General features: G+C 42.2%; 1 protein-coding gene across 1 annotated transcript in view; it reads left to right on the top strand.

The window, feature by feature from the left end:
- The window catches only part of LOC110295101 (ATP-dependent translocase ABCB1), a 171,023-nt gene extending 159,618 nt beyond the window's left edge, over positions 1-11,405 (top strand). Inside the window, exons 24-29 of the mRNA XM_021163577.3 lie at positions 317-457; positions 3,599-3,755; positions 4,197-4,394; positions 5,921-6,127; positions 9,398-9,544; positions 10,254-11,405. Coding sequence (XP_021019236.2) covers positions 317-457; positions 3,599-3,755; positions 4,197-4,394; positions 5,921-6,127; positions 9,398-9,544; positions 10,254-10,460 — 1,057 coding nt within the window. The 3' untranslated portion in view covers positions 10,461-11,405. The remainder of the gene's footprint in view (positions 1-316; positions 458-3,598; positions 3,756-4,196; positions 4,395-5,920; positions 6,128-9,397; positions 9,545-10,253) is intronic.
- The last annotated feature ends 3,323 nt before the right edge of the window (positions 11,406-14,728 follow it).

The raw sequence follows: 14,728 nt of genomic DNA, 5'->3' as shown, positions 1-14,728 counted from the left end.
CAGTGTTGAGTGTCCCACAGTGTGGGAAAGGAAAGGACCACTCATTGCTAATGTAAAACAGGCTCTTCTCAGGGTTCCAGACCAGTTATCTTCCATCAACCCACTGAGATGTAATCCTATATTAAAGATGAAGACAGCACTGATTCTCAGAGACAAGGCAGTTTCCCAAATTCACACAGCTAAACCAAAGGGGATCCAGCTGAATTCCTTAGAAGAGTCCACAGTATCTGTCATGCCTGCGTGCCTCACTGCCAAGCCACAACAAGCTGCTTGAATGACTGAGCAATGGAGTGAATCTGGATTGTCTTCTTTCCAGAAATGCGATGAAGAAAGCACACGTGTTTGGGATCACGTTCTCCTTCACCCAGGCCATGATGTATTTTTCTTATGCTGCTTGTTTCCGGTTCGGTGCCTACTTGGTGGCACAACAACTCATGACTTTTGAAAATGTTCTGTTGTAAGTATTATGTTCACATGTCTAATTTAACCCTGATAGTAAACTGAGGAAGAATTTGTATGGTGAAGTGTCATATAGAGCTGTGGGACCATCTCGGGGTAGGAGTATGCAGGCACAGCTGAAGCAGTCTGTGAGGCTGGGCTGAAGCACCTGTGGGTACAGGCTTTGGAGCTATCCTGGATGCAGGTTCTGAGGAAACATCCAGACTTGTCAGGATTCTGGAAAAGATATATATGCTAGGGGTAGAAGATAAAGTTAAGGAGTTTGGGAAGCAAAATGTTTTTCCTATGTGTACATTTGAAACTTTTAGGCCCATAGTTTTGGTAGTTGGAGAATGGGGGCATCCCAGGACCAAGGAAAGGGGAATAGATCTCACCCTCCGGAATAGAAGTGAGGAGGGAAACAGGCTGATTGACAGCACTTATCTGTAGTTCATTTGACCTGGATTTGAGTGGATTCCCTAAAACTTACAAGAATCTTATTAAGTTTACAAAAAAGATAACTCCTTTGGCGCTTGCATTTACTAACCTCAAGCACCTTCCATCTGAAGCATTTTAAAATTTCTCTTATATACCTTAAATCATGTTTCTATCACCAGTCAAGGTTTTTTCCCACCTTCTCTAACTTTCATAACTTGAAGTTACCAACCTCAAACTCCTTTCTAGACTCGCAAATGCTTTCTCATACTCTCAACCCTTGTATAAAGTTTACCTTTTCCTAACTAATCATTTACCATGAGACCCAGGTGGTTGATCACCCAGAGTGGTCATTGTAAAATGGGTTCCTTAAGACAAAGTTACTTCTTTCAGTAGTTTAGTCTTCAAGCTCATCGGAGATCTGAGAAGGATATATTATAATCTAAATGGCCTACGTATTAATTAAAATGACAGACTTGCCCATGACCTAGACAGCCACTCTACTAGATTCCTTTGCCGTGGATGGCTTAGTTAAGGACATAGGTCCCAGGGCAGGATCAGTCTTTGGCTGCCATGTCCAGCAAATCTGAGAGGACTTCTGTGGAGGAGGAACTTGGGAGACTGACCTTGCTTTGTCTTAAACAATGTGAGGCATGTCAGGTATCCTGTTTGTCCACAGTTCAGGCAGGGCCATAGGAGCTGGCAAGGCATCGGAGCAGTATTTCTCAGTAGTTATCATACCATGATCTAGGTGGAGTCCTTTCTTGTTGTGTCCTTATCTTCGTGGAGATCTTGACAGAGTCAGTGCTAGGATTTGAGAATCTCTGTCTTCTTAAGCATCTTAAGTTTAAGCATCCTAAGTGCTGTATTCAGCAGGTTTCTGAATGTCTGACCTTCCAAATGTGTGCCTAGACAGAAGGCCATGCTTTAGAAAAAGGTCTTATGTTCAGCAAGGAATAAAACAGCTCCTTTAAAAAGCTTTCTGACAGGGCAGCTAAGAGATGGGTGATGTGCAAACTCCTACCAAACCTGAAATATTAAAAGTAAAGAAGCACATATACATACAGGCACACAGACACAGATACAGACAGACAGACAGACACACACACACACACACAGAGAGAAGAGAGAGAGAGAGCACAGAGTGGGAAGGTTACTCAGAAACTAAAATCCCTCTTTCTCCTAGAGGGCTGTGTGATTTTGGTGGTGGCAGCAATGGTTTTGTTTGGTTTTGTTCAGTGTTGTATGCACCCTTGCATGAGTTGCTCTTCCATCACTTCCAATTACTCAGCTTGGATAAACAAAGAATTCCAGAAGCCCACAGCTCTACATAAACATGGCAGGGCCAGCCTTGAGCATAACTGACCAGCTTGCTCTGGTCAGCTGGAAGGGAGTTCTGCTGTCAGGAGAGAGACTGCCAGACTTTTGTCTTTGGAAGGAAGGTAAACAAGAAGTCAGAAGTTTGCCACTGCTATTTATCAGTGGTCCTTTTGCTCGTTTGTTTGCCTGTCAGGGATATGACTAAGTCCTAGTCTCTCAGAAGCTGGATAGATTTTTAAATGACAGTGGGTGCTCTAGATTAGGATTTCCCCTCTATGTTTCTGGGAACATTGAAACTTACACTTTGGTCATGGGAAGAGGAACCTGAAAGAAATCCCACTATGATATCACCAAGTATGCAGATTGTTGGTCAAGATTATACAAGAACTTTCTGAGCTTCCAAGTGGTGATGAGCCTGGCTAGACGTCCCTCTAATAATTTAGCATAGTCAATGCTGTGACACTTTGCATTGCAACCCAAACTGGATAAGCCTGGCTGTCTACTGTGCTAATACACCATTTCTCCTCTATTTAAGCATTAATATATTCTTGTGTTGAAGTTAATTCAAGATCAAAGATATTGATCTTCTAAGATATATATTTCACTGGGGGATTGTGTGATTATACCCAAAGGTCAAAGTGAGACACCCCTGGAACTGTGGTGTCTAACATCATTTTGCTTATTTTTTACCCCAATATTTCTAAAGTTACTGACACTCAAGTAGTCTCATGTCATAGTTTAAGAATGCAGTAGCGTCTTGAAAGTGGCATCATAGCTGTGTATTAAACAACAGCAACAGCCAAGTTCTCTTTGTGTGGCTTACGTGATTGCTAAGAATTGATCTCAGCAACACTGACTGTGCATTAGTGATCGCTACAGTTATGCTATGTAATAATCAACCACTAGACTTCAGTGACATGGAACTATAACCATTTATTCGCTTGAAGTCTCTGGGTCACTTCTCCTAATCTGGGTTGGACATAGTAGATCTCTGCTGTGGTCTCTGTTGTTTGCTGTGAGCTATAGGCTCACTGGCCGGGATGAAAAATACAAGCTAACAAAACAGATGCTGAGTCACAGGCTTGGAACGGGGAACAGTCATTTCCACTACATCCTGTCCATGAAGTTGTCTCACAGGGCCACTGAGGGATCAAAAGGTGGGAAACAAATTTGTACTTCTTAGATGGAGTTTAAGCAAAGGTCATGTTGTAAAAAGTTGAAGATTACAGGAGAGGCGAGCAGGGGCCATTTTGAATCATCTGCCATGCCTATGTAAAAACGTGAGGGAAGGGGGTTTGTTTTATCTTTCCACTTTATAACTGCAGTCACTCCATTATTATAGAAGTGCCACATTGTTAACATTGTAGCTATCACAGACTGTGCATACTTGTCTTCTGTTTTCCAGAGTATTCTCAGCTATTGTCTTTGGTGCCATGGCAGTGGGGCAGGTCAGTTCATTCGCTCCTGACTATGCGAAAGCCACAGTGTCAGCATCCCACATCATCAGGATCATCGAGAAAATCCCCGAGATTGACAGCTATAGCACGAAAGGCCTAAAGCCTGTGAGTTTGATGTCCTTAGTGGATATCTATCCCTGACTTCTCAGTGAAAAGACATGAAGAGGAAATTTAATAAAAGTTGTGCTTTAATGCTCTCTCTCTCTCTCTCTCTCTCCTCTCTCTCTCTCACACACACATATATATGTACTCTTGATTTAATCTAGATGAGTTGGTTTGAATAAATGTTAATACTGTATATTACTTTCATAAAACAAAGTTACAGGGACATATGACTATTGACCATTGTAGTCTAGGAGAGTACAATGATGTTGTATTAAGAATTCATGCTACACAACCATTATCTCTTTAGAATGAAGTCCAGAGATGTGAAATGAAGCTTAACATGACAAGAGCTCACTTTTCACCCCTGGTGCAAAGGGTTACCCCAATCCACCATTTTCAGTATTGTTGCAATCAAGCTAAGTGCTACTATTCTCATTGTAGAATATGTTGGAAGGAAATGTGCAATTTAGTGGAGTCATGTTCAATTATCCCACCCGACCCAACATCCCAGTGCTTCAGGGACTGAGCCTCGAAGTGAAGAAGGGCCAGACGCTGGCCCTGGTGGGCAGCAGTGGCTGTGGGAAGAGCACAGTGGTCCAGCTGCTTGAGCGCTTCTACAACCCCATGGCTGGATCAGTGGTGAGCACATTTTTATATTCAAAACATTTCAGGTTTCAGATCATCCGAGTGGCTGGATATGTTTAACCCTTGAACACAGGCCATGCTTTTTTGGATCCTAATGTAAAAGCCTCTGTTAAATAATCTGACAACCCAGGTTTTGTGTCCAGTTTATGCCAACTGTACTGGCCAATTTACCCAGCTTCTCTTGCAACATGCTGCCCCTCTGTTCTCTGTTGCAACCAGCCTTTGACCACCTATCTCCCTTGCCATGGTGAGACTTCAGCTGATGTTATAAGAGCTGACAAAACCCAAAGTAGCCAGAAAGAGAGTTGCAGGAGATGGGAATGGGAGGAAAAGACAAGAGTAGGGTGCATTTCAATGCAAAAGTACTTTGTAAGGGCACAGGCTGTTTAAGTAAGACGAGGACTGAGGCGTCAAGATACAACATACAGCAATCCGGGGCTCATTTCCACCACCCTACTCTCAGTGAAGTGTTGTGGGCAAGCTGCTTAGTCTGGTTGACAGATGGTTAGAGAAGGATGTGGAGATTTAAGTGATTATGAACTATGAAGATGACCCAGGGCGGGGTGGGGGAAGGAGGAACAATAGCAGGAATGGGAGATAAGACAATACTACTGACATAGAGGGCGTGCCCCATGGTACAAGAAAACAGGACTCCCAAAGTAAGATGGACACATTGGGAAAGTGGGTAGGGACATGGGGGATGCCATTCTCTCCCCTCAACTAAAATGGTAAGTGAGTAATCAGGTTTCCACATTCAGCAAAACTTTGAGAGCCTGTCAGAAACTATCTTAGGTGCTAGACATGAGAGAGAAATCTTGTAGGTGGTAATGAATTTAAATGATTATAATGAAAGAGAGGGATAGAAAAGGAGTCAAAGAAGCAGAATTTAGAACAGGGACTCTTTATTATGTATGTATTTAATTATGGCTTCTCAGACTACATAACAACCACAGAAGCATTAGCAATGGCCCATAGCTCCAAGGGGCCTTACGGCCTTTTAAAAAGCTATTTCCTATGAGTTCTGATTTCATGTTTTAATTTTATCACTGAAATTTTAACACAGGACTAAGTAATACTTCCCGTACACTCAAAATTAATGAAATGTTGTCTCTCAAACTCTGACTAAATTCTCAATAAATATAAATAAGTAAAGTTTTTATTAAATATATTATTAATTTTTTTGTAAAGAGTTGTAAGGTTCAAGTGTTGGTAGTTTATGCCTATAATCTCAGTATTTGAGAGGCTGAGGCAGGAGAATTCCCGTGAGGTAAAGGCTAGCCTGAACTACATTGTAAGGTCAGGCACAGCCTGGTCTACAAAGTAAGACCTTATCTCAGAGTTGTAGAGGTAGTGTGTATATATATATATATATATATATATATATATATATATATATGAAAATATAATGATTAACCCATTATTTTATGTCAACTAAAAGATTAACCAGAAAGTCTTTTCTTTAATCTCGAAGTAACCCCAAGAGTTTTAGTAATTTTCGATCTATGAACCCTTGCTTTCAGTTTCTAGATGGCAAAGAAATAAAGCAACTGAATGTCCAGTGGCTCCGAGCTCAACTGGGCATTGTGTCCCAGGAGCCCATTCTCTTTGACTGCAGCATCGCAGAGAACATCGCCTACGGAGACAACAGCCGGGTCGTGTCTCATGAGGAGATTGTGAGGGCAGCCAAGGAGGCCAACATCCACCAGTTCATCGACTCGCTGCCTGATGTATGTACCTTGGGCCCGGTAGTTAGCAGCTCCTTTAACATATTCTGCGATGATCTACACCCCATTCTGGAGATGAGATCCAGGACATTGCACATAGTAATCAAGTGTTCTACCACCTAGCTATATTTCCTGGCCTGTCATCAGAAACCTAAAAGTCTGTTGCCCAAAGGTAAAGAAAATTATCAAACAAAGTATATCATACTAACATAGAAGCATTTATCCATACTTCTTATCCTAGATAGGGGTTATGCTTACCTGTCAGTGTGAGAAAGAGAATATTAGACATATTCAAGTATAAAAGACAGGAATTTTTTTAAGACATGAATTTTTGAGAACTGGAACAGTCATTTAGTTTATAAGCTTGAGTGTCTGCCTGTTTCAGGCCAGGGGATACGTCTGAGCATCTTTTCCCAGGTAGATAGGCACCATCTAGCCTGCACTGTGGGTTCACTGCTGCTGAAGAAGCAAACATGGTCATTCTGTAGCCCCTCAAAGATCCAAGTATCACTCTGGAATCAGGCCAGACAAGAGTTCCTCGCCTGTGCCAGAAAGAAGGCTCTGAATAGAGCCAAGTCACTAGGATGGCTATGGTATTATATGATTTATAACTGATATCCCATCCATTGTAGGGTCCCAAGCCATACTCAGAACTGACTTGGATTTATACCAGGATTTCTCCCCTGACCTGTTGTCCTATAGACTTCTCAGTGTTCCTCCTCTAAGTTCATAAATTGAACTTCTCACCTTCTTGTGTACCTACTTGGGTCTTATTTTGTTCATGTGTCTTACATAAGTGATATAAACTCTTCCATTATCACTAGTTCTGTTCATTATTATAGGAAGTGCTCATGATAAAATAAGACTTGGTAGCCTCAAAGCAGCCAGTCAAGCTTGACCACACCAGGAGGACCAGACTTTTCCCTGAAACTCTTGTTACCTTTATCTTTCTCACAGATAAATGCTCCGTTCAAGCATATCGCTGGGAGGAGGCCTGTTCCCTTCTTCTCAGTGAAGTCCAACCATGAATGATTAACTCTTTTTGAGGCTCAGCCATTCAAAGTACAAACCCCTGTCACTGTTTACTAATAAGAGATCCCGACTCTCACTCAAAGCCGGAGTGTAAATCACCATCACCTTGGAAGTTGTTAGGAATATAAATTATCAGGCTCTACCCTAGCTCTGGTGAAGAAGAAAAATTTGACAGAAAAGTCCAGGACTCCGAGACTTAAATCCCAGATGAGAACTGATACAGGCTACAACACAGAGCCACCATAACTATGTCTCTTAAATATATTTTGTCCTCTGGTAGTTGACCATCAAAAGGACCACCTCTGGACTTCAATCTTTCTGTTACTTGGGCACTTCTGTGGCCATCGGGATTCTTATTCTCAGTGTTCGAGACCGACTCTATTCTCTAAGCATCTCTTTGTGAATGACTGCTCATAGAAATTGGCTTGCTTTGCCATAGTCTGTTTCCTCTGCCATCCAGAATTAATGAACACTGTCCTTAGAGGCCCCAAGAGGATCTCAGTCCCTGCAGTCTGGACTCCACACTCACTCAGAGTAGGACACAGAAGAGCTCCTGCATTCTGAGGCAAATTTGGGACAGAACCTATATCAAGCATCTGCCCAGAGCTTGCCAGGGGCTTTCTCTACAAATAGGAACCTTTTCTGCCACCATAGTACAAGGACTCTCGAATACAGCAAATAAAAAGAGAATGCAGGGTTTGGAGAGATTAGTTCCGTCACTTAAGTGCTTGAAGTACGACCATGAGGCCCTGGGTTCAATCCTCTGCACCCAGGCGAAGAGTACGGTGGGGTAAATGAATGTAATCCATGTTCTGGGGAGGCACATACAGGAGGGTCCCTCAGAATTCACATCTAGTCAGTCTAGCTGACTCAGAGAGCCCTAGATCCCAGTGAGAAGCCCTATCTGAAGAAAAAATGCAGTTCCCAAGTTATACAGGCATGTACACACACATACAGCCGCGTGCGCAGGTGCGAGCGTGCGCACACACGCACAACACACACACACACACAATGATTACTTATATATAGAGCCTGGTTTTAACAGTCAAAATGCAGGTATAAAACATCAAAGCCAACATTTTTGCTATAATCTTAACATATTAAGGCTCAAAATTAGGAAAATATTGTTTCCTCATTGTGTGTGATGCCATATCTTATGCACGCCTTGTAATCTCTGTCTCACATCATTCTGACCCATTAGTTAGTAATGGCTGCATACTGTGGGGAAAAGGACAGGAAGATTTCTGAATGGAACATAAAACAAAAATTTTTTGAGGACTACTTGACTTTTCAAAGTTAAATATTAAAGTATAGTTTCTCAATATCTATTAAATGTATGGAATTGTTGATGATAGCTCATAAAAACAAAGACCCAAATCCTATCATTCAAAGAATTTTTTCTGTTTTTTAGTTTAAAATACTTCACAGGGTAGGAGCTGCAGGTTATGAATAAGAGAAGCATTGATAATAATGTACGACTATTTAAATTTCCTGCCAACCCTGTCCTAAATGTTATGAAACCAGAGGCTGAAAGTTAACACCATTGCACTCTCCCTACACTAGTAAATTTTGGTTTAACTCACACTAAAGCGTATGCACTTCAGGGAAATATTTTCCAGACAGAAGAGAAAGCCAGGGAATAGCACACCGAAGACGGAGACAGCATCAGTTCAAGGCCAGCCTGGTCTCTGCAGTAGGTGTGAGATTTCCCTGAGATGTATAGTGAGACATTATTTGAGGAGAGTGCCAACAAGATGGCTCAGTTTGATCCCCTTAGAAAGATCTAACCATTACAACTTGCCCTGTGAGCTCCCCCCAATAAATAAAATGTAAAAACACATTAAAAATAACAGGGATATTAAATCTACCACTTTAGAACTTTTTTGTTTTGTTTTTTCCTATGAACCTGTTTTTTAGAACTTTTTTGTTTTTTTTTTCCTATGAACCTGTTTTAACCTAATTTAGACCTAAATTTTATTTTCTAATCACTACATATTATGCATATATATATATATATATATATATATATATATATACATATGTACACACACACACACACATATATATATACATATATATATATATATCTTAGAATTGATTTTATACTTGGATTTTGACCGTTAAATCCATGTTCTACATTATATACTGTGTTTTGTTAGAAAATTGTATATTCTGTGTTCAAACTGCATTTTGTACTTTGCCATCAGCTCTATTTTCGTAACGACCAAATTCCATTCACAGAAATACAACACCAGAGTAGGAGACAAAGGCACTCAGCTGTCGGGTGGGCAGAAGCAGCGCATCGCCATCGCGCGCGCCCTCGTCAGACAGCCTCACATTTTACTTCTGGACGAAGCAACATCAGCTCTGGATACAGAAAGTGAAAAGGTACTGATTTAAGTTGGGCTCTTTCTCTGCCTTAGAAGCCAACACGGCTCCAGATACCTGATTGTTGCTGATGGTGGCTCCCAGTGCAGTTTAACATGTCTGCAGCTGGAACTTAGGAGACCTTCAGTGATAAGAGGCAGGTTAATCATGGACCCTGTTTTCCACAGTGCCCTCCTACAAGCTGCATGCTGGCAGCAGTCTGCTCCTGCAGGCAACATCTCTGCAGCAGCCTATGGGGTGCTGTAGGTGAGAGTTGGAGGCTGACAGTGCCCTAAGACAGCCACTGCTGCTGCTGCCTTGCAGCCTGAGAAAGGTTAAGAGTTGAGCTATCTGAAAGGCAGATGGTCAAGAGATGTTTTCTACCTGCTATGATGGCTTTGCTTGGTGCCCTGACTTCCTGCATGTGCTGGAGAGCTGGGTTGGAGGACTGCCTTGAGGGATGTTGTGTGGAAAGGCACATGAGTGTTTTTAAATGGTTGGATAGAGTGTACTTACTGCCTTTAGCACAATATTAGATTATCTCTGTCACAGAACTCATGCAAATTGAGGATTACTTCTTTTCTGGTATGATAGATACCTTGGTTTCTAATCTCTGCTTCATTTCATTGTTGAGGGACAGAATGTACAAATCCTGGGTCTGGTTATGAAGAAAGAATTATAGGAAGAGGCCTGTTTTTATCATTAATTCTTTGGTGCAATTGTGAAACAGGTTGTCCAGGAAGCACTAGACAAAGCCAGGGAAGGCCGCACCTGCATTGTGATCGCTCACCGCCTGTCCACCATCCAGAACGCAGACTTGATCGTGGTGATTCAGAACGGCAAGGTCAAGGAGCACGGCACCCACCAGCAGCTGCTGGCACAGAAGGGCATCTATTTCTCAATGGTCAGTGTGCAGGCTGGAGCAAAGCGCTCATGAACTGTGACCAAGTAAGATGTTAAGTATTTTTATTGTTTGTATTCATATATGGTGTTTAATCCAAGTCAAAAGGAAAACACTTACTAGAATAGCCAGTTATCTATTTCCTGCCACAGTGGAAAGCATTTAATCTGGTTTAGAGTCTTCAGAGACTTTGTAATTAAAAAAAACAAAAATAGATACAGCATCAAATGGAGATTAATGCTTTAAAATGCACTATAAAATTTATAAAAGGGTTAAAAGTAAATGTTTGATAATATATACTTTTATTTATACTTTCTCATTTGTAACTATAACTGATTTCTGCTTAACAAATTATGTATGTATCAAAAATTACTGAAATGTTTGTATAAAGTATATATAGTGAAAGTGAGCATTCATATTTTTGAGTTATTTTGCTCAAAATGCATGCGAAATTATATATTGTCCCAATTGGAATATTGTACATAATTTTAGCCTTTAAAAAATGGTCCATTACTGGGGGGGGGAGGGGCGTCACTCAATGGGTAAAGTGATACTCAGACATGAGCACCTGAGTTCAGATCCCTGCCACCTAAGTAAGCAGCAAGGTGTGGTGTGTTTGTAATGCCAGTGCTAGAGGCAGAAACAGGCTCAGTGGCTGGCCAGACAGCCTAGCCAACATAGCGCGTTCCAGGTTCAGTGAGAAAACCTGTCTCAAAATCAGAGGAAAAAGCAAATGAGGGTGTCAGACATGTGCACACATGCAAATGCCATACATGCAGAAGTATGTGCACACACACGCACACATTAACCAACGACTAGTAAGGAAAATGAAGGGGGATAAGAGGGGTGGAACTGAGACAAAGGAGGGCACCTGGATGAACACGACTGAAGGACGTTTTGTACACATATGAAAACGTCGTACTGAAACTCACTACAATGTATACTTAATATATGCTAATAAAATATTTTTAAAAGAAAAAATATCCATAATTGTAAATAAGAGGATCTTATAATTAAAAGACCCTAAGGATTCTAACAGATAATGGTTATGTAAGTATGTGGGGCAGTGAGCTGTGATAGGCAGCCTGATTGCCACCCTCCAAAGCTTTCTGGACAACCTCAATTAGCTTCGACCCTGGCTCCCCTTTCCTACAAACACCCTTCAACCCCCCCTTCAACCTCCTGAAAGGAGACAAAAGTCCCTCCTCCCCAAGAACACCGTTTCCGGAGCCAGGCCAGGCTCTAAATTCTGTCAATGCAGCCCTAAAAGGCATGGCTCCTGCTAGGCATGACACAACAATACCTGTACAGCTCCTTATCTTTAACTCATCCCCTACACTTGTGGGAACCCTTTACCAACCTCAGGGGGTGCTGGAGTAGCTTCACAATCTGATGGGTGGTGCACCCCAAATTTTAAATGGATGCACTGGCTAGCATGATTTTAAAATGGCAGGAATAGAGCTCTGCAAACCCTAGGGAAAGAACCTGATATTCTTGTCGTCCCCTTCTCCCTTTCTGACATTCAGTGGTTAATCAAAATTCACTCTCACTTTTCTATCAGCTTAATAGAATTCCCAGGACAAATTGAAAACCATTATCCTAAAAAAATGGTCATCTGTTCCTCCCTGTTGCAATGGCTGCCCCAAACTATTCTCAAAAGGGCCCATAGTAGGAGCCCCTCAATATTTACAGATGGGGGAAAGAGGGTACCTGAGGCAGTACTATTTCCCTGAGGATGACCCCCCATCCTCCGATTCAAAGAGCTACCCCACTACTGCCCTCCAAAATAAGGAATTATATGCCCTCTATCTAGCTCTAAAAGAAGTCAAGAGCCCCCTTAACCTCTTCTCAGAGAGTGTATACACTGTCAATTTGCTCCCCTGGTTGTCAAGATCTTCGTCAAACTAGAGGCCAACCTACTTTCCCCTGTACTCATACAGATCTCCACCCTCCTACAGGAAAAAGACTCCCCCATCTACATCCAGCATGTCCTATCTCACAGTTCCCTGCCAGGTCTTATATCTGAGAGAAATGCACTCACTGACCAAGCTGCCTCAACAGGGATATTCATGGCCTCCACTGAACAAGCAGATCAATTTCATTCACACACACACACACACACACACACACACACACACACACACACACACACATGCACACAAATATAAAGAGGCTTCATGCCTGCTCCCCCACATCCTCTTGCTCAACTCTGAAAGATAGTAAAGACATGCTCCTCTTGTGCATCCCTCATTACCACCCCAGCTTTACAAACAATGGGCACCAATCCCTGAGGCCTTAAGTCCAATGTCTTATGGCAAATTGATGTCACCTGTATTCCTCAATTCGGTAGACAGAAATATGTTTTTGTCACTGTAAATACATAGTCACATTTTATATGGGCTCAACAAGGTTAATTCACCATATGCTCTCCACCTTTGCCACCATGGGCATTCCTCAACAGATAAAAATTGATAATGGCCCTGCCTTCACTAGCTCTCAATTCAAAGCCTTCTGCACACACTGGGAAATTGCCCATCATACAGGAATTCCCCACAACCCTCAGGGCCAAGGAATAATAGTAAGAATACATCAAACCCTAAAAGCCCAACTCCTAAAAACCACCTATCACCCTAAAGTACAACTGATGATGGCTCGGACTACCCTAAACATACTTAACATCTACAAAAACTCCAAGCATCCTCCTATTTCTCTCCATTGGCACACACTAAAATCACATACACCCACCCCCATCCCCCAATCCTAGTATGATGGCAAGATCCTTTGGATGGAATTTGGAAAGGACCAGACCCCCTCCTTACAACCGGGAGGAGGTTCGCTTGTGTTTTTCCACAGGACTACCCTAAGCCTATCTGCATTCCTGTCAGAAATGTCAGACACCACCCCACCAACCAAGAAGATGATGGCCCATCTCTCCCTGGCAGATCAAGGACAGAAGAAGAGGAGGAGGCAGAGGAAACACTACATCCAAAAGGACAGCAAGATCTCCTGGAAGGACATCCATGACCTGGTGACTGCTGCCCAGGCCATGTGCCCTCCACAAGCCTCCCTATCCTCTATTCTCTTGGCTGTTTTGTCATTCTTCGTGCTAACTCTGCTACTGCTCAACCTCTCCCTCGCCTTCTGAACACCTACTACTGGAGATTCTATGCTAGGGAAATCTACAATGGACACAACAAAGTTATAGGGACCCAGAACTATCTACTAAAAGGATGTCAAACCAGGATTCAGAACCCTGTACACCCAGATTCTGTCTCCATTATCCCCAGCCCCTTTCTCTGCTTTCTTTACTGAAACATGGGTAATGTCTCCAGGAGGTCTCCACATATGGCAGTTGCAGATACTGGAGCTGCAGAACAGAATCCACCAATCATGGCGACACAAAGCTCACCAACCTTGAAACTCATTTTCAGCTTTTCATCAGTGATCCATGGGATGAATGTTGGTAGACCAGAGCCATGGGTAAACTTTACCCCAATGGCTATGTCAAATGCCCAGTAGCTGACCTACATATCTCCTGTGAGCTTGTTCCTGCCCCCAGATCAGCCTTTACTCCTGCTAACATTATCCAACAGGAAAATCAGTCTCACATGGAGCTACGAGCTACCCTTTCCTGGCTATAATACATCTAATATGCAGCTGCCCTCCTTCCCTTAACAACTCACTCCAACTTCTCCCAATGCTTCTTCTGTGCTTCTCTCTCCTGACCATTATTATCAGCTGTTCCCATTAACATTTCCCTTCATGACCTCCATGGACCCCTACCTAAGAGGAAAGCACAGAACATTCTTCTCTTTGACCTACTCCCCCACCCCCTTTGCCTTGTAGGGCCTTCCTCAAAACTTCATCTTACATGTGTCACACTCACTCCCCTTTGCATGAACTCTTGTACCCGGCTGGGCCAGAAATCTTCGTAGAAAGTCGTTAGTACACAGGCCTACATAAGTACTTTCAGTCGATCAGTGGCTTTTCTAAACACATTAAGAAATATACTGAGAAAAATCAGGGAAACACTCTTATTCACACTAGTCTCAAAATAATAAACAAACAAACAAACAACCTAGGGAAAAAAACTAATCAAAGAAGTAAAAGCCCTCTATAATGAGAACTTTGAAACGCAGAAGACCTTGAAGAAAATCCTAGAAGAAAGACTTCTCATGTTCACAGATCATCAGAGTTCATTTGATAAAGATGGTTCTCTTACCAAAAGGGACCCACAAATTCAATGTGATCCAAATCATAAATTCAGTGACCTATAAAAGTTAATCCTAAATCTCATTTAGAAG

This window comes from Mus caroli, unplaced genomic scaffold, assembly GCF_978045245.1.
Source record: "Mus caroli unplaced genomic scaffold, Mus_caroli_1 scaffold_4, whole genome shotgun sequence".
NCBI lineage: Eukaryota > Metazoa > Chordata > Mammalia > Rodentia > Muridae > Mus > Mus caroli.
The sequence above is the reverse complement of the archived record's forward strand: the minus strand, read 5'-3'. Positions and strand labels throughout refer to the sequence as shown.